The sequence below is a fragment of the Anabas testudineus genome, chromosome 13 (assembly GCF_900324465.2).
Source record: "Anabas testudineus chromosome 13, fAnaTes1.2, whole genome shotgun sequence".
Taxonomy (NCBI): domain Eukaryota; kingdom Metazoa; phylum Chordata; class Actinopteri; order Anabantiformes; family Anabantidae; genus Anabas; species Anabas testudineus.
Window position 1 is genome coordinate 6,286,782 of NC_046622.1, and position 20,207 is coordinate 6,306,988.

The 20,207-nt window shown below is 39.1% G+C and overlaps 3 protein-coding genes across 3 annotated transcripts; 1 reads left to right on the forward strand and 2 right to left on the reverse strand.

Moving 5' to 3' along the window:
- Nucleotides 1–24: 24 nt before the first annotated feature.
- Nucleotides 25–13,897, reverse strand: wdr95 (WD40 repeat domain 95). The gene is made up of 30 exons (XM_026376368.1): nt 13,694–13,897; nt 13,071–13,317; nt 11,792–11,842; nt 11,632–11,715; nt 11,402–11,467; nt 10,724–10,954; nt 9,968–10,053; nt 9,760–9,852; nt 9,630–9,675; nt 9,507–9,553; nt 8,540–8,657; nt 8,280–8,349; nt 7,558–7,798; nt 7,354–7,459; nt 6,840–6,991; nt 6,496–6,598; nt 6,256–6,362; nt 6,099–6,178; nt 5,961–6,015; nt 5,830–5,875; nt 5,413–5,472; nt 3,142–3,304; nt 2,967–3,053; nt 2,813–2,871; nt 2,073–2,205; nt 1,918–1,957; nt 1,402–1,490; nt 397–581; nt 182–283; nt 25–65 (listed from the first exon to the last, which is right to left on the reverse strand). The coding sequence occupies exons 1-29, from the start codon at nt 13,759–13,761 to the stop codon at nt 215–217; spliced, it is 2,982 nt and encodes a 993-aa protein (XP_026232153.1). The 5' UTR covers nt 13,762–13,897; the 3' UTR covers nt 25–65; nt 182–214.
- Nucleotides 13,898–14,526: 629 nt separating this feature from the next.
- LOC113170715 (testis-expressed protein 26-like) lies at nt 14,527–16,399 on the reverse strand. Its single transcript, XM_026372928.1, has 7 exons — nt 16,387–16,399; nt 15,836–15,920; nt 15,580–15,742; nt 15,323–15,479; nt 14,991–15,176; nt 14,745–14,906; nt 14,527–14,654 (listed from the first exon to the last, which is right to left on the reverse strand). Exons 1-7 carry the CDS (start codon nt 16,397–16,399, stop codon nt 14,527–14,529), a joined length of 894 nt encoding a protein of 297 aa, XP_026228713.1.
- Nucleotides 16,400–17,531: 1,132 nt separating this feature from the next.
- LOC113173213 (high mobility group protein B1-like) lies at nt 17,532–19,967 on the forward strand. Its single transcript, XM_026376617.1, has 5 exons — nt 17,532–17,686; nt 18,810–18,965; nt 19,083–19,228; nt 19,319–19,493; nt 19,570–19,967. The coding sequence occupies exons 2-5, from the start codon at nt 18,819–18,821 to the stop codon at nt 19,699–19,701; spliced, it is 600 nt and encodes a 199-aa protein (XP_026232402.1). The 5' UTR covers nt 17,532–17,686; nt 18,810–18,818; the 3' UTR covers nt 19,702–19,967.
- The last annotated feature ends 240 nt before the right edge of the window (nt 19,968–20,207 follow it).

Sequence of the window (20,207 nt, forward strand, 5' to 3'; positions counted from 1 at the left end):
TCGATCAAAGCATTTCAGATTGGTTCCATAGCTTGTTAGTATGCTTCAAAATTATATGGCAGAGTCTGAAATGCAAAGAAGACATATTTCTAAACATAAACCTGTTACTTTTTAAGTTGAGTCTGGTGGTGTACATCACATATGTACAGTAATCCTTGCAGTTGCAATGGTTGTAACTCACCCAGTGTTGTGTTCCTTGGGGTAAAACATGCTTTTAATCTTCCTCAGCGTCTGTGTCACTGATAGATTTCGGAAGAAGCCTCAGCTTATTGTGCATCTCTGACTGAAATTATGCCGCAAGAGGAGCAGGCAAAGTTCAGTTCAGTTCAACATTTAAAAAGGGGAGAGAATACCTTACACAGCCCAGATAATCATTTGCAAAGTATTGCAGCTCACCTCTAGTTCCCCCCTATCAGCCTCAGTCCTGTCAGGATTGATGGCATCAGAAAGGTGTTTTTTCACATTCAGGATTTCATGATCTGGCATACTCAGAGGATCAATCAGAACCTCATAGGGGACAGCAGGGTGCATCCAGGAAGAGGAGATGTGGACGCTCCAGCTTTCAGTCTGCCCAAAGGTCCCTGTGGATAAAGACCAAAATTTTCCATTTTAATGTTTTGCCAAATTGCACTGCATGGTGCTGAGGGAATGTGACACAGTCACAACTGTGGCTTCTTAAAATGTCACAATGTCTGAATCCATTTGAAATCATTTCTCTGCAGCAGTGCCCTACTGTGCTGCAAACCACCTACAGACCACAGAAAAATCCAATCTTTATTCCCAGTGTATTATGAATCAGTCAGAAAATAATTTATTGCTTTCTATGTACTGGACCGTTTTAATGACATTTGCACATTTTAACTGCAGAGTTTAAAGGGCTCAGAATCCAGAAAGCAGCAGGATTTCTGTGTATGTTTGTCACAAATGTTAATTTTAATTTGTTAAACTAAACTGTAATGTGTTTGTTGTAATTTCTATAAATAAATATGCATTAAAAAAGCACAGTATCAACAAAACTCTTCATAGTGGGACTGAATCACAGCTTGTATTTACCATAATTGACAGACATGCATTAAACCTGCAGCCAGGTAATAATGCAGGAGTGCTGGTTGTTTACTGGCCCTCTAGGCAAAACATAATTAAACTGCCATGTAGTTTGCAGGATGCACTGTACTTGATGGGTACTTGAACATGACAGGACACATTTACACTGGGGTATAGTGGCCCTGGGGCCTCTTGTGGGCTAATACACTCAAGTGTTCCATAACACTGAAATGAACATGCCTACGAATAACAGCATTTTCACCTTAAGCACTGCATCATGCTCAAGATTAATGCTGTTTGCATGAACATTAATAACCTCTAGAATGACATGCATGTCGGATACAAAATGAAACCTACCAATGAATTCTCCATGTGCACTCCAAAGGCGCACAGTGTAGTCAGTGGATGAGGTAAGCACCACTTGATCACTGTCAACAATCTGCAGGCTGGACCAGAATAAAGAGACATGAGATGAAATGGGAGAAGGTTTTTCTGGCAGAACACTCTAAATCATACGATGTGTCTGATGGCAGATGCACCCCGGGCAGCATCTCACCTACTGTATACTGGTTGTCTGTTCAAGACCTTACCACACAGAGCCGCTTCGACACTGTCTGCCGGGGTAGAGGGAAGCTACTGTATGTTTTTGTAGCCACTGAAACCCCAGACTGAGAATGATTGGTTCCAATAAGGATGTAGCCACAGAAAGGTTTAGGTCTACAAGCTACAATAAAAGGTCACAGCCAAAAATCGAACTGCTGTAATTGCTAACGTTCAGGTTTCCAGTAATGTAAAACTCAAGACAAGAACAATTTGAACCATGACCATGAAAATGTGCGAGTGTTACATATGAGCCGTCTTCATGTCACATACCCAGTAATTGTGCTGGTGTGGGCACGCCAGACGATTTCAGCTGAGAAAAAAAAAAGAGAGATAGAAACACAAACATGAATTGATATATTCTGATGCTGCCTTATAGTTTCTTTGTTGTCTAATCAAAAGCAAATGCAAGAAAAAAAAGCAGGAACCTCTCGGTGATTTTTCTTCAGCAGCAAACGTCTCCATGTTGTAAACATGGATGTAACCAATTTGGTCGGCAGCATACAGGAATGTGTCCTTCTCTGATTTAGCCAGTTTTGTAATCTTCTGTTGGAATCTAGACTGCAGAATAGGAATAAAAAAATTACAAATAACTTTCAGTCACTGCGTTGACATGCAGCATCACTAACTACTCTTATCTATCATTTGGTAATAGCTCTCTTCCAGTGAAACTAAAAGGGACACTGGTGGTGATTACTAAATGTTGCCTTCCATGCAGGCAGACTTACCACATAACAGTCCTCTCCAAACAATTAGATGTGTAATATAATGCAAACTGTACCAGACAGGAAACAAATTGCAGAAACCAATCATGAGCAGATGAAAGTAAAAGAAAAAGAAGAGAACCTTGAAATTGGGTGTCACAGTAACAAAAAACCCTTGAGTGAGCTCTTTTTGGTTTGAGTGTATCTTTTGTGGTAAATTTTAACATGTTCATACAGATCATAAAGATAAGTTTGTGTTTTATTTCAGCATTGGAGAGGATGCTCTCGATGCCCCCATGTTCTCCTCTGAAAAGTTAAGTTCCCTGCTTTGCATTATAGCTGCAAGAAAAATACATGCTACTGTAGTTGTTTAAAAAACTAGAGCTAAGCACACAAAACACTGAAGTATTCAAATTATTTAATCCGCAATTTTTGGAGAAAAGAGGAAGAATATTGCCTCTTACAGCTTTGAAGCTGCTCACAAACTTTCCTCCACTGAGCACGTTCCACAGATTTAAAAAACCTTTAAAAGAGACAATACATAATTAGCATGGCGTTGAAAGATATTGTGGAAGGTTGGAAAATGTAATTATATGCTGTGCTGTTCATAATACGGACCCATAGCCCCGGACGATATGAGAGCTGTAGCTGAGGGAAACTGCTGCAACTTCAAGAATATTATGCTTGGAACACTTGTGTCCAGACCTGAAGAAAAAAAAAACACAGGATGTATGCAGCACTGAGACATGTAAATATATGGTGTATTCAGGATTCACTGAAGCGCCAATATCACCTTGAACATGTTGGTATTCAGCTGGAGGAGGGCTAAGAAACCGACCCTGTATACAGCCAGAAACCACATTCCACACTATAATCTCTCCATCATAGCTGCCGGTGGCCAGGAGACAGGGCGGACAATGCACCACACAAAGGATGTCCTCCTTGTGGCCATTTTTCTGAAGAAAGACAACGTCTGAATGTGAGTCTCTCAAACAGCTGCAGCATATAAATGTTCTTCATGTCCAAAGTAATACGTGGTTCATTTCTTTTCATCTCAGTTTAGCTATTATTGATTCCTGTGTTTGTTTGCACATAAAAAGATCATTCAGTCATGTTTGACTTTTTTGCTTTCTTGCCAAGAACTACATTAGGACTGGAAACGGGGAAACAGCTTGGCTGGTTTGACAACAGGCATTAAAAATATACCTACTAGCTTGTCTAAAGCTGATTAGCATGTTATATCTTGTTTCTATAGTTGATGCAAGTGTAAAATAAAAGTGTAAAAACAACAGGGTACTTTTGCACATAGCCAGGAAGCTGTTTCCCTGTGTTTCCACTGGCTGCTGGTGGTAAGAGTTTCCACTGAAGTCTTTTTGCTTACAGTACTCAGGCCAAATATGTCACACATTTTGGATCAGCGACTGACTAGATGTCAAACCCCCGAGCGAGCACGCACGCCAAGCATTACTCCTGCTGCTGCACTTCACACTGATACAAAGTGATTCCTCTCGTTCTTTATGTTTACTGAGCTCAACAGGAATATTTGCTTCGAGCGTTGCTGCCAGCAACAAACTGTACACACCATGAACCAAATCAGGAAAAGCAGATGGCATTTTTGAACTTGTATCATAGCCCATGCTCCAGCAAAATGCTAGCTGAACTCGGCCGTGTTGTAAAATTTTAATGAGATGCAACACAAGACTGACCATCTGGAAGAACAGAAAAACTCACAGTGAACCCAACGCTCAGTGGATAAGGGAGAGAGGCCAATACATATAGAACAAGCCATTGATCTCCCTCATGGAGGCATTAATGAAAAAGAATTTCAAGATAGGTCTCTGTAGATAATCAAAGTGGCCACTTTTCTTTCTGGCCATTGTAAAGCAATCTCTCTGCCCAGTTAATGGGCCTAACCACCAGCCATAATGACAGAGATAGCGTCACCCCCCCAATGGATCATACAGTTGTAGTGAAAATCAATTTTCCCTCGTAAAGCTCACACAGGGAGAACTGTGTCCCGCTGTAAGATGTAGCGTGACCACATTATACAGGTAAAATCAAATAAAGGAACTGCACTGTATTGTGTGATAATACTGGGGACTGATTATAAAGCTTTGAAAGCTGCAACAACGACTGTGTCTGTTAATTAATGGAGGTTCAGCTTGGTTTTGATCAGTAATGGTCATTAAATGTTTAGAGTTGTAAGAGGTTTAATTCGTTTTATCTTGTATTAAAACTATATAATATAAAGGTTTTAAGAAAGGGTTTTTTTCTGTGAAATACCTCCATGGATCACTGTGCAATCTGTGCAGAAGTACCAAACATTTAAACATCAATGAAACTAACTCAGCTCCAGAACTTTTCTTCAATGTCCACAATGTCTACTTGTGATTAACCTCATAAACTACAGGTTAGTGTACACACATTACTTTATATAGGTACAGGGGACATTTATATAAAGAAACTGTGATACAAAATCTTAACATGCTGCCCGATTAAAATCCTTCTCTGCAAGCTTTGCTGCACATTAGGGCAGAGATCAGAGAGTCTTTGTTACACATCTTTGGATTTTTTCAGCAACTCAGCAAAAAGTGTGAATACAGTGTCCTCCATGTGTCTGAGTAATATGAACCCAGGACCAGAAAACAAGATTTACCTTCACTGCTCTGCGACTGGGGGGAAGTAACTCACAGATCTTACCAAGACTACTGTATAACATATGAAAACAGGTTTGTGCAAGTTGATATGTCATTGTAAATAGATAATATGGTAGTAATTGAACACTGGTGAAATACTAGTGAAAAGTAGAGCATGCAGATACTGCATTTGTCTGATGTGCTTGTGATCATATATTCAGCTAACAACAAAGAGAACTACTTGTCATGTTCAGCACAGAAAGCTGTGATTTTTGAAAATGGGAGAATAACGATCGACTCTATTCAGTGTTTGTACTGTACTTCTAGTTTGCTTCAAATAAATGTCAAACTCTTAGTCGGTGCCTATAGAGCGCTCGTTATTTGGCCTCGTAGTTAGTAAGATATTGTCAAGACGTTTTTCAGTTCACCAGATCATCCTGCCACGTAGTCTGCGGCTTCTGGATGCGACAAAGGTCCTCGGGAACATCCTGACAAAATAACAGGAGACATTTTACTGTACATCTTTAACAACATGTTACTACATCCTACCATTACTTTGAATTTCTTTTTTACCTGATAGTGAAAAGTATAATTTCCCATGCAGCAGAAATGTATGCAGTTCTTTTTTTTTATGTCTGGTTGTATAATAAAATACAAAACAGGACATATGTGGCATAAACTATCAAAAATTTCTAACTGAATGGAGCTCAGGCGCTAATGGCAATGTAAACAAATGCAAATAAGATGCAATTCAGTGGAAGGATGGAAGAATTGGAGAAATAATTGGAAAGGGATTTCTGACACACAACTGACAACTAATACCTCGACGTTTCTTTTGTACTCACTGGGTAAATGTCAATCTTTCGGTCCCGGCCGACAGACATCACATAGCTTCAAACACAAATTGCACAAGCTCAGCATTGATTGAAATTCATACAGAGCTTAGGATACTTTCCAACATTGCATCATCACTCACCAGTTTCTGTGAACTTTCAGAAAGATGCAGTCACACAACTCCTGACAGTCACCATCTACGGGAAAGACAGACATTTTTCACAATTGCTGAATAACATCACGTCTCAAACAGTTTGAAGTAAAGAAAATGTACACATACCTTTCCGTAATGTCTTTAGGCACTGACCATTGTTGAAGTTCCAGATCTTTAGACAACCATCTTTTCCACCTGTGATGAGTCTGTACAAAACACAAGCACATGATGTGATGAAATTCTTTGTGAAACAGTCAGTATCTGCTTCATGTACTGATTGTACCTCCTCCCTTTGAGGTCAAACGTCATGCACGTGATGGCAGACAGATCATTTGTGCCACCAAACTCAAAAACCTGACGTCCTGTATCCAAATCCCAGACTTTCACCACCTGAAACCAGCAACATTTTCGGTTAGTTGTGCAAAATATGATGGTTGTTCACCTGTTTTAATACTGGCTGGATTCACTTTTACTAGAAATGTGAAGTTGGACATCTGCATTGTAGGGCATTAACTTTACTCACAGATCTCTCAGTACAGCTGACAACTTGACGAAACTCCTCACTGTAGCCGCAGCACATTACGGGTTCATTATGTGAAACAGTCAGGCGGCTGCGAAACTGTGGCCTAACAGAGGAAAGAGATAATAAAATGAATAAAAGTGAGGTTAATCTTAAGGAGCTGCAGTCAATTCTGAAAAAAAGGGAAGTAGGCAGATCTGCAACTTTTCATCTTCACCAGCTGCCTTCTTGTTTAAAACTTTAGAAATCATTAACCTTAAATTAGGTAATAGGTGGAATATGTTTAAAATATCTTCAGAGAACATTGAGTTTTATGATTAACAAAGCACAAAGACATAACAACCAACCTCATCTTCAGGGAGAGCACAGCCAAACAGTCTGCTGCAAAGAAAAGGGATTTCATAGCAGGGAAATATGAGCATGCAGATATTTCACCATGAATCCTGCTCGCTTTGGCGTCTGCTGTAAACAGGCAGCACTGCTCTTGAATATCCCAGATCTGAAATGATCACCACACAATATAAATACTACCATTACAATTAATAACACAGTGATTAAAGATAACGGTAATTAGTAACTATAGCTGTCATGTACAGTCAATATAAAAATATTTTATTTAGTATTTTTATAAGTAAAAATACCAGATTTACCTTCACAATTTAGTAGAAGTAAACAGTGGGACAAAATGGAAAGTAAAGTAAAATTCCTTATCTAAATAAAAGCAATTAGTTGCTTTCTATCATTTCTGGTGAAGTGCACACAGTGGCTGATTCATGTGCAGTAATCAGATGCACTCATTTGGATCCAGAACATACAGTTTGTCAACACACAAGTCAAACATAAAAATGAGTCATGAATCACTTTCACAGTGTTGTCTATAGAGACACAGAAGATCTGACTGTCTTCTGAAGAGATGCAGAGGTAAACAACAGGAGCAGAAAGGCCTTTTAAGATACCAGTTGGTTTCCTAGAAAGAAAAAAACAGAGCAGAGGAGGTGGTGGCTTTTTAAGTTACAGTAATGTTAACTGTGGTAAAGAAAAATGCACTAATTTCTGGTTCCTCACCCAGAAAAATGTGGGTTCCACATGCGAATGAATCTGTCCATGCCGCCGGTGACCAAGAGGCTGTGCTTCTGACAAAGGTCAAAGGTCTTCACACCTTTGTAGACGGTGAAAACCGTCTGATCGCACGAGGCTCGCACTTGTGGAGTCCAGTTCAGCTGGATCTTCTTGGTTTTACCTTCATAGCAGGCCTCTCTGATCTCACTCAACTGCTGCTCAGCGTCTGTTAAAGGCAGCACACGGCCTCGGGAAGAGAAACAAGAAGCATTTTACTGCAAGGCCATGTGTATCAGCATCGATCAAAACATGCTCTTAGGGCCAAAGGTAAGTCATTATCAGAATAAATGACCAATCTGGTACTTGGACATGTCTCCGTACATGGTTGCTCACACACACACCTACACACACACCTACACGCTGGCATTGATTGGTGAATTTGTGATAGATGAGTCATCATGAGTCATCCCTCACAGCTCTCCAACCAGGCTCCCTCATGTTCAACACCAAGTTTAATTAGACTGGACAGATTCAATACTTTCTTTTAACCATCATTTTTAGCATGTGTCATTTTTTTATTTCACTTTTTTTTTAGACCATATGTGTGCAACAAACAGAAGGTAACAATGTGTTCTCCCATATTGTTTCTATGTTGTGTTTGTTCCAGCTGAATACTGTGTATGTCAAAAACACTAAAAAGCAAAAGAAACAACCTAAGCAGAAATTACCTATAACGAGGGAAGATGATTCTTCATTTGACGAGGAGACAACTGCTTGGAAGCTTTGAAAATATTTTGCCTAAATTCAGAAAGAAGCATCAGCTGTTTGGTCTATTTCAGGATTATCTGCTTGTCCCAGCTACATGTCAAGTCACTGAACAATGTTGATTGTTACACTGCTTTTGTAGATATTGTAAGTTGTCACTTGATTGAACCTGAATATATTTCTTTGTGAGATATGAACCATATGTGGAAAGTAAAAATGTTACCTGTGTCACCCAGTCACGATGAACCTTCCATCTGACAAATGTCACATTTGGAGAGAGCACTGCGTCGTCAATTGCTATGCTGGGTATGTTTTCAACCTTTGGTAATTTATTCCACAGTCTATTAAAAATATAGATAAAAAAATGTACAGCAAAACTACTGAAACTAGTCACATTATCCATATCCCAGTATATGTACATCACATATCCTTTTTTTGATTGGCAAGACAGGAAGTGATAATTTTTCTCCACCTCTGTCAATGCAGAATTTTTTTCCTATATACATCTAACTTATATGTGTTCTTATGTAGTATACATTTAAACATTTCACATTTAACCAGGAGCAAAATGATTCCAAAACCTTTTGTGCCAGAACACAGCAGCAAACCAATAAATAAATACTAAATCACTGCAGCAATATAAAATACTATAATAATATACTGTATACTGTATGACATGAACATGAAAATCAAATACAACTGAGTTAAACTCTTGAATTTTACATTGAAATCACGCATTTAACCATAAATAAAAAATAAATATGTAAATATAATAATATGTAAAAATCCTGCAATTCCTGCTGTTACTTAAGTTTTTCAGTAGAGAGTCTGAAACTTTTTACTCATCAGCACAAGTGTTATTTTTGCATGCATGCAGCCAATGGATCTCGCTCATGGGATATATTCTGGTTTCTTTTTTCACTAACTAATTCCTTTTGATCAGCCAACAACATGATCTAGGAGTAAAACCAATCTGATTGGCTGTTAAAGGTTGACGTCTCCCTCAGGAGTTTTCTGTGGTCAACAAACTGTGTATAAAATCAAAACGTGGAAAACAAACTGAGTAGCTGGCGGAATATTGCTGAGAAAACATCATAAAAGAAAATAAATCTTTGCTATGGTGTCTTGTAATTCAGTGTGTATCATGGTTAAAAAGATTGAATATTGCAGCATAGAAGGGGTTTAGTTACCTGAGGGTATCCCCAACAAAAGATATTAATATGATGGTCACACAACCCTGAAACACAAACATATCTCCATGTAATGAATGATGTTGTCTCATAATTGGACCTAGTTTCAACTAAAGAACCTACCTCTGTGTCTCCATAAAGAAGGCAGCATTTATCAGAACCCGTGTAGCTATGAGGAACAACACAAACCACCATGTGTAAGGATTATTGGAACATTTGTAAGAAGACGTTAACACATTGTTTCATCGTTCACCTGTAGTCCAATGTCAAAGGCACTGTGTCTAGAGCACTGATCTGGCAATAAGGCTCCAGACTGGAGAGCTCGTAAAGCTGGAGCTCTCTGTCGCTGCAAGATAATGAAGACAATAAACAAACATAGCACACAGCAGATGACAAGCGTAATCAATCATAAGCAAGATATAAGTTGTTCATTGTTGTTTTGTCACACACTTTCTTATTACCCTGTTGCGAGCATCAGCTTGTTGTACTCTGTCATCAGAGTGAAAGCACTCGCCCATTTTGACCTCCTGTTCAAAGGTCCCTCATTCTGTTATAAGAATAAAGTTGCATGTTAATAATCTAAACTTTCTTAAAAGTGGTTACAAAACTACAGGAAACTGACACATTTCCTGTTTCTATAAACCTGTATGTCACCTAATAAATACTTACAAAGCTTTAATTGTGTCAATTTATGTTTGTGATTTAACTAGATTAAAGAGAATTATAGTATGAGGTTAGTATTAGTATTGGCTGAGTTTTAAAAGTCTTCAATATCTTATTTTGCTCCCCCATAGACCATCATGGCCGTCCAGAAACTATTAAAACACATCAATGAGCCTCACAGTAGCACTGGGTGACATGTTCCTTCATTATGATGAACACACACAGCGTAGGCTTTTTTAAGCCAATCTGAGATTCACCTTCCTGCTGCTATAAAGACTCAGCAGGGCAGCAAATGTGTTTCAATCAGATGCTTATATTTGCTAAGAAACAATACCCAGTTGTAGCTGTTTTAAGAGATTACTGAACCTTTTATAGAATTTAATTTTAGATTTGTGAACCACTAGTATCTGTCTTCAGCTGGAACCTGTGGCTTCCACAGACAGGAAAGGGATAGAGAAACACATTGTTGGTTTTGGTCTTTTTATGGGCTGTGAAACATAAAGAGTGACAGCAGATTTATCCTCCATGTATTCTGGCAAATTAACACTACATACAAACAAGTGTTTGGTCTTCAGGGGTTTAAGTTCAGGGCTCCAAAAGCAAACAGCTCCATCTTCTCTCACTGTGACAACCGTGCCATCATGGGTGGAGTGGATGTTGACAACTGGAATGCCATTACCCAACGTCTTCATGGTTGCTGGCAGAGTTAAAGCCACCTGCTTGCTGCGTCTTGCAGTTTCCTCCTTCGCTTTGTACTCCTGCAGCATGTGTGAGCAGAACTGACCCTGCATCACATTACTGTGTGTTAGAACTGCTAATGGTTCGACTGTCTATCCTGCACACTTACAGTCAGAGTTAATGTTTGACTCTTTCATTTGAAAAACAAAATTATGCTCCAATGCTACAAAAGATATGTACAGCAGAATCTCCATGTAGGCTATTACCTTTGAGTCAGCATGTGGAAACTGTGTCAGTGTACAGTATACTAGGCCAGAAAAGCTGATTTACTCAAATCACTGTGCAGCTAAGTCCCAGTTACACTTGACTCACAAATCTGAACTGAATTACAGTAGCTGAAATAGCTCTGTCACATTTTGTAGTAGCATATTTTTTATTATTGCAGACTCCTGGTGTTAGCACGCATGGAAAAATGTTTTAACTAAGGTAATTTCCATTGCACTGAATAAAATGGCTGCATGCTCCATAAAAAACAAATATGAATTCCATCTCACCCATGAAATCCTTCCCTGGCCTGCATAATCAATCTTCTTAAATAACCCTTGAATGTGTGCATTGCTCTGTGAAATTTGAAGTAAAAAAAGAATAAAGAAGAATGACTTTTAGTAAATTAATCGGGAAACTGAAATGGTTTATCCTTAATTGCAAAGAAGTGAGACACAGAGAGCACAGAGACGGAAGAATCTCAGAGTAAGATGTAAACAGAAATGTCACACTGTCTTACTGTGTTAGGCAAACCCAAACACTTCTTCACTATACGTCCAAAATTCTTCGCATCAATGCATCTCAAGCCACCCATTTCAAAGCCCTTTATAAAGAAAAATACAGTTAAATCTTCTAGCAGTAAACAACAGACTGTCAGTGCAATAGGTTTTATACAGTACCTCAAATGCTAGTTTCAATTTCTGGAGGTTGTCGAGCGATATCTCATCAATCTTATTAGAGGAAGGGAAAACGGTGATGTTATTTTGTTGCCATTGCCCATTTGCTATGATGCATGTTGATTATAATTATTATAAAAAAAAAAACAGAACAAAGCACAAAGCAACTAGTAATTAGAATTAATTGGTAAAATGTTTTTTTTTACTCCACAATAGCAGCGTGTAAAAAAAAAATACTGATTAAGGTTAGAGAGGAGATAATAATGCTGTATTTGTATGCTAAGCACAGTATAATTACCAACACACATGATTAGGGCTCCACCTCTGAGCATTAATGACTGTGTGTAACGGCCACCACAGGCCACCACTGGCTAGGACATGTCTCTGAGGTGCTTGCACAAGGCCAGATGACAGGCCATGCTCTCTGTATTAATGGCCTCTTTTCAATTTGCCTTGGTTTCCTAGCAACTGGTCCTTGATCCATGGCACACTTTGATCTGTCATTAATAAATAAAAGGGATAAACAGCCTAATTCCTCAAGGATGTAACTGGAGTCGAGATTTCTCCACGGTATCTCCTGAATTGTCGAGATAATTGTTTAATCAGTCAGAGTGATGGAAGCACTGAAAGTGTTCACACAACCTCGACTGCTTTCCAAATCCCTTTATTAGAGCTGCATAACTTGCCTGAGCCTCTTCCGTCTAATCTGTTATGGTACATTACTCATTACATTAAGTAGGAGAGTGTGACTGACATCTGCAACTGAAACTCACAAACTTCACTCTGTCTATTTGCACCAGCCTCCTACATCATTCTATCATCCCTGTCAGCTTGAAAGCTTGAATTTGAATCTACCGTGGTCCTTTTAAGTAGTTGGCTCAGCAGCTGTGTTTGTTTTACTCTGGCCTGAATCATGGACATCTCCAGGCTCTGGGATAGATTGTCCTGCCCAATGCACTGTCACACTGCGAGTAAATTGATCATCAGCTTGATTTAAAATGGCATTTTGGCATTACCTCACATTCATTCTGCTGCTGGTGAGATATGACTTGAAGTTGAGGCTAAGTACTTTGGAAAGAGGCTGTAAACTGGTGAGTGTATCAATGCAACACTCTAGTGACACCTAGAGGCTAAAAGCAAACACTTTAGGAGGAACATGACACTAAAATAAATCAGTCTTAGGACAACTTCTCAGATGTAGAGATAGATTTAAGTAGGTCACATTAGCTTTGAACGTACTCCTCTGATTTCACTTACGGGATAGATGTTTTGGAAACTGTACCTTAAGGCTGCAGACTCCGTGAGTCGAATCAATACTGTGGTGCTGTTGTCTGATGATTTGAGGCTTATCTCCAAGCGTGACAGTGTGTCTTCGTGTGCTCCGTTTCAGCAGCTCTCGCACCAACCATTCAGGCTGCTCTTTTCTGTCCTGGCTGATATCCACTTGTCTTGGTGCTTTTTCACCCCAACATCCTGACCCAGATGTGTTTCTTATCCGGTTCCCTGTGGCCCCCACTTCAGAGAGGATGCTGCAGGAATCGTGATGTTATTCGGATTAAATGCGTGTTACTGTTAAATATTGTACTGGTGTTCAACATTGTTATAAACATTAAAAAACAAGTTACAATGATAGCTACACACAAACCTATTTAATTGTTAACATTGTGACTATGAGTCCCAAGTGACCACACTTACTGTATTACATCATAACTACTCAGTGCTGCCACAGATGGCAACTCAAGCACCATGACAACTGTAAACATTTTCTGATGACAAGACAAGGGACGAGGCATGAATACATAAGAGAGAAACACAACAAGATCTCCTATATACATTGAAATGACACTTAAGAAAAACATGAGACTCGCAATGATTGTTAAGAAGGGGGACAAAATAATAGATTACCTGGTCACGTGTTTGGTCTCTAATCTTCCATTAGTTGAGGAAGAGCGAACCTGCTTCCCAGGTGGCATGGTTGTTAGACGGTGTATTTTAAAGGATGGTATGATGGAAAGAGCAGTCTTTAGTACAGGACATTTACTGAGTCAGACCTCCAAAGAAGCGTTTATCAGACAGATCCAACATTAGTCTACCTGACACTCACTCTAACATTACACCTGAGCAGAGAAGGTGGCCCCATGGTAACTAAGAAACCAAGACTGACAACTGACACGCCACAACTGAAAACAAGAACCTGCACTCACAAAGAGAGATATCTTGTTTAAAGTTAACAGATTCATGTACCTACATTGTACATGAATCTGTCCACTCCAACTCTCAGCTATTTATAGCTGGAGTTATTTGACTAATGTTTTTTACATTTTTATGGTAACTGCCTAGAGAAGGAATACACGAAACAGTATTTCACAATGCAAAACAGAAGAATCATGAATCAAATCGTGCTGCTGGTGATATATTCGGTGCAGAGAGATCCATTTAAATCAATGCAACACGTTATATTCTGTCTCGTTATCAAGGTGCAAACAGGCTCCATAATGTCAGGCAGCAGAATATTGGGATGATGAGACACGAAGGCAGACAAATGCCTTTTCATAAGAGGGTGAGATTTAATTATCACAACACACAAGTTACACACAAAAATGCAACACTAGGTGAATTCTGTTGATTCACGATGGATTGTATTGTGGTATATTACTTTTTTACTGCTACCATGAAAGAAAATCACATAAATTACAACATACAAACACAAACTGCTAGTGTACTGTAAGCTTCCAGGTTCAGAGAGGTCCTGTCCAGCTTGATATCCACTCTGGTGAACTGGAACTAACAGCTGGACGTTTATTTCCTTTCTCCTTGTTGTTTGGATCAGAATCTTTACTCAGAACATGTTTTACAGCTTCTTTGTCTGCAAGGTAAAACGACACAAACAGACATTTAATATGAGTTGGAACCTGTTAAAATGCTGAAATATTTAAAGGAATAAGTGGATGCTAACCCTCCTCGGGTAAAATCCTGTATAAGTACTGCAGCTCCTGGGGCAGCAGAGACTTCATGACAGATGAGACATCACTGACTCTCTTTCCACAAAACCTGTCATAGGTTGTCAAATCTGATCGTTTCTGCTGAGTGAGGATGTGCCTTTGTACAACAGTTGGAACTGCAACAAATCAGAACTGGTTAAGTGCAACCGCTCTTGTACCTTGTTAATATGCATTATCATTGACTTCGGCGTGTACACTACCTATACCACGACAGGTCGTGTTAGGATCTATGTTGCAGCTGTAATGAGAGTGTTTGCCCAGCAGTGCAGGTTTTTGTTTTGGCTGTCGATAATTGTCCCTCGTCTCTGTATCAGTAGAGATCTGCACATGGCGTCTGCTGTGCAGAGGTGCAAGTCTTCTTTCTGCGTTATTAACGTTATCGTATCCTGTCAATCAACAAAAGACAGATACACTGTAGTGAGAAATATACTGTAAGGATGGTTTGGTCTAGACATGCTTGAGTGCTTGAACGTCTTTAGCTCAGCCGTTCTGACATGCTTTCATATAACCCAAACTAACAGAATTGTCCCACCTTGAGGCATGCCCATGAAGTCACATCTGTAGGTGGAGTGGTACTGTGCTGTCAAAGCCTTACAGAGCTCCTCTTCAGATGGGGGATATTTACAAGGAAACCTGGCATACTCAAGACTTCGTGTAGCATCCCTTGGCAGCCTCCACATCATGAAAGACTTTAGAGTTTAATTTAAAGGTGAAGGTAAACTGTGAGAGGTCAAGCATAGCATTCATGTAGAAATATAACAGTGAGGCTAACGCAGCCTAAATGCTAACCTTACTGGGATGTGGGTTGTTCCTCCTCTGTCCTGAGGCTGTTCCTGTGCGAATACATTCAGTTTTACAGGCTGGCTTCCAGCAAAAGTCCTTATTGTACACAGTCGAACCAAAAGGTCCAGACCGGGAATAGGAGTCAATAAAGGATGTTGACGTTGGGCATCTACATATACATCAGCACAGACATACAATTTCACTCCCAAAAAACACACTAGTGGTACAAATTCTAAACTTTAAGCCCATAAATAGATCTTACAGTGAAATCTCTGTAGCTGAGTTTGGCCGGTAGATGAATTGTCTTCTATGAGATGTTTCGTAGGGATCCCACCACTGTTTGTCCTCTACAAAAACAAACATAAATAGAAATCACAGTTGAACAAAAGCTAGTACCTATTACTATATCGTAGTGTGCAATTTCTGATTTTCAGTTACAGTAAGTAGTAATAGTAATAGTAACTGTGAATAAACTGTACATGTTTTATCTATATAACCTTTAAGAGAACAAAGTTCAAAAATAACATTTCCCCTCACAGCATGTAGGAACCAAGATTACTCAAAGGCAAGGAGAATTAAATGGAACATTACATGTGATACTTCTATAGTTACTATAATATTTAAGATGGGTAAGTGACAATTGAAGTATAACTACAGCAGTAATATAATAAAAATCTATTTTTGGAAACAAAATAATACAGTGCAATCATTCCAACTAGTCAGGATAATGTATCATAGTTTTATCTTATCATGAAACCTATTACACAACATTATGAGATAAGATTTGTTTACATAATCTTGGTTTAACTTTACCTTTGGTTGCCATTGTTGAATTGTTGAGTTCACTTGCTAAAAACCATAATTAAGCCACAACTGAGCCCGTGTAGATAACAATTGGAAGGTTTTGCATTGAGATATTAGCTTTATCTGTATTAGCTTTAGCTGACAGGCAGAGCGGATCTCAGCAGGATGTTTCTATGCACTGTGGTTATGGAAACCTACAACATTTGAAGGCCACTGTGAGCTGCTCAGCAGGGGATATGTATTAAAAATTTAACACTGTCTGACTTTGTTACTGACAGTGGAAAGTAGCTAAATTCATATTCTTTACATAAGTCCTGTGTTGCATGACTTTACAGCTCCACTCTATGCTAATTTATCAAATCCACAACAATTCTGAGAGAACGTTCAACATGGTATATAAAGCATATTTCATCTTATTAAATAATTTATTGTATATACATACCAAATAATATATATGTATATATGTGTTTATATATGAAGTAGTTTACATCCTGTTTAAGAAAGTACACTTTTTACTATTTATTATATCTAATTTTGCAGATATGTTTATTCTTATCCAAGATATAACTCAGTGAAGACAATCTTTCACATAAACTAAGGTCTTATTTTCAAACTAAAAAAGTTTTATTCTCATTTGGTGAAATGACACCATCTTGTGGGAGAATATCTTTTTTTATATATATATACATTGTAATCTTTGTTCTTTTATTTTTTGTATGCACTCACATGTCTTATTTAGTGGGATTTGTTTCATGTTAATTAGTTAGAGATGTTAATTAGTATGTATTTATTTAATTTTTTTAATTTATTCCATTAAGCCTTGTGTTAATTATCTGAGTTTAACCTCTGAAAATTAAACTAAACTAAAAACCAATTAAAATGAATGAATTAATGAATTATCTTCACAGTTACCTGCTACATTTATGACACTCAGTCTAAAGGTATTATGCTCTTGATATTTGCAGGATAATGTGTTAATATCTAAATACTGTAGTTTCAGAATTACTTAATTAAGCAATTAAGAGTCATTAATTGACCACATTATCCTGCACTTTACTCGTTCCCTTCACTAAAATAACAGCTCAGCCCGCTTGTTATTTAATTTTAGCGCCACCGCTCCGCCGTGTTTTGGAAAACAAACCGGGGCTGAGACACCGAGTGTCCAATAAGAGACTTCAAGGACCTGGCGGCAGCCAATGTCCGACACCGGAGCCCGACACTCAGGATAAACACGGAGGGATCCTCGCAGCCTCTGTCCCATTGTTTGAGACGTACCGACGTACAAGTGGCCTCATATAGCGCTGTATGGGTAAGCATCGTAAATGTTAACTTAGGAAGGAGCCTCCTCACTACGTGTGATGAATGAAATAACAGGCTGCGACATGTTTGACACACTGTACGATGGTTTTGGACATGTTTAGTAGTGTGACTGAGCTGAATGGGATGCTAACATACTGTCAACATCCTGCTTATGTTTAACACTGTCCTGTTAACTTAGCCATCGCTGACATTAGCTTCTGCTGGAAGTAAAAAATCGAAACCAAGTGTGATGTTCGCCGCTCCCTCCATGACCAAGTTCAACACAACGCTGGGGTTAGCATCACGTCCGCTAATGTGCTACCAGCTAAGAGCGGCGGGCTAACTGAGATAGCATGCTATGCTAGCTTGACTTGGTGGCTAGTTGGCCGTTGCTAATGCTAACAGCTAACAGCTACAGCTAGAAGGTGAACGTATGTAGTCCGATGACAGGTGCTGAAGCTGCCCGGGTGCAGAGATGCAGGCGCAGCATCTTTCTCCGGGACCATCGCCACTTTTATTGGCATTTTAAACACAGTTATAAGCATTATCAGAACAGGCCGCTTTAGTTAAATATGAGGCCGGTTAATAAGTTAGCGAAGACGAGGGTGTGTGTTGGAAACCCTGTTGGCATTGTTTGCTGTGTAATCAGCCATTTTCATAATCGTCTCATGAAATGAGCACTGTAGCATGTCAGCTTCATCAAGCTAGCAACCCTGGCTAAACGGCTAAAAGCAAGAGGACACAAAGCAAGAGCGGAGCCATGATGGCTAACAGCTAGCGAACAATCAGAGCCGACAGGACAACACTGAGCATCAACAAGAGGCTCCTGGACATGAAAACACACTGGGATGTTTTCCTGGATGACTGTGAATGGATCCTGGCTCTGAGAGTAAAGCACATGTAAACTGATGTGTAGCTGTGTGTTACTAATATTAAAAGAAGCATCCTGTTGGCCTGTACACACAATGGATCATCAGTCAACCCAGACCCTCCTCCCACCACCTTATTAAACAATAGATGGAACTGACAAAGCATGAAGCAGACAGCTGATGGGGGGTGGCGTTTAGTTTTTCCCCACTCTCTACACCAGAGGATGTGTTTTGCTCAAAACATTTTTTTTTCTTTCTATTTAGTGAGTCAAGATGGTGAAGGATCCAAAGAAGCCGAGGGGCAAAATGTCCTCATATGCTTACTTTGTGCAGACGTGCAGAGAGGAGCATAAGAAGAAACATCCTGACGCCTCCGTCAACTTCGCAGAGTTCTCCAAAAAATGCTCTGAGCGATGGAAGGTAAAAGAAATCACCCTCAATATCTTAATCTGTTTTTAATTGCGTGAGTGTAGTATTTTCTTTCAAGCAGTGTATATCTGTTGGAGCATTTAACAAAGCTAATATTTTTCCCTGAAGACGATGTCACCGAAAGAGAAGGGCAAGTTTGAAGATATGGCCAAACAAGACAAGGTTCGTTATGAGAGGGAAATGAAGAATTACATTCCTCCCAAGGGCCAAAAGAAGAAGCGATTCAAGGACCCCAATGCCCCAAAGAGACCACCGTATGTACCATAATCACTTGATCCACATGAATGCTCTCTAACAGTAAATGTAGAGTGGATTAAACAGTAACACATCTTTCTCTACCACAGGTCTGCATTTTTCCTCTTCTGTGCAGATTTTCGCCCCAAGATAAAAGGTGAGCATCCTGGACTCACCATTGGGGACACAGCAAAGAAGTTGGGAGAGATGTGGAACAGCTCGCGTGCAGAGGACAAGCAGCCATATGAGAAGAAGGCTGCCAAGTTGAAGGAGAAATACGACAAGGTAAGAAGCCATGAACAGGTTTTATTTTTGAATAAATAATGTTTCTTTTCTTACATATTGACTACGTTTCCCGCAGGATATTGTTGCCTACCGCACAAAGGGCAAAGTGGATTCAGGATCGGCTGCTGCAGCAGATGATGATGATGAGGAAGACGAGGAGGGAGAGGAGGAGGAAGAAGATGAGGATGAGGATGAGGATGATGAGTAGAATGCAGAGGGGTTGTGACCCGAAGTTCTGTTTATGCCATATAACCCTAATATACTCAATTCACCATCTTGAACCAGAAGTCCAATTGAACAAGAACATGTGTATATTTAATGTTTTTAAGATGTACAGTGTTATTCTTCTTTTTTTGTAAAGTTAACACTACATATCTTAAGTTTGAGATTTTCTAGTGGTAGTTCTTTATCCCTGATGTGCTATGTAACAATTTAGGACTACAAATCAGTATGAAAATAACTAGTCTTTAGGTGTTACAACTCAAAAATGAGATTTCTGAGTTGCTAGTGTATTTGTTTTTGTTTTGAAAAATATTTTTTTATTTGCTGTCCCGATGTCTTTTTATCGTTCTTTGAATACCACTCTAATATCAAATGCAGCTGTTGACATTCAAGAATGTCTTCAATAAAGGTTTTTTTTTTTTTTTTTTTTCTTAAAGAAGTTAATTTTTTTGTTTTTCCTCTAATTTACTCAACATCTGTGAGGCTAACAGT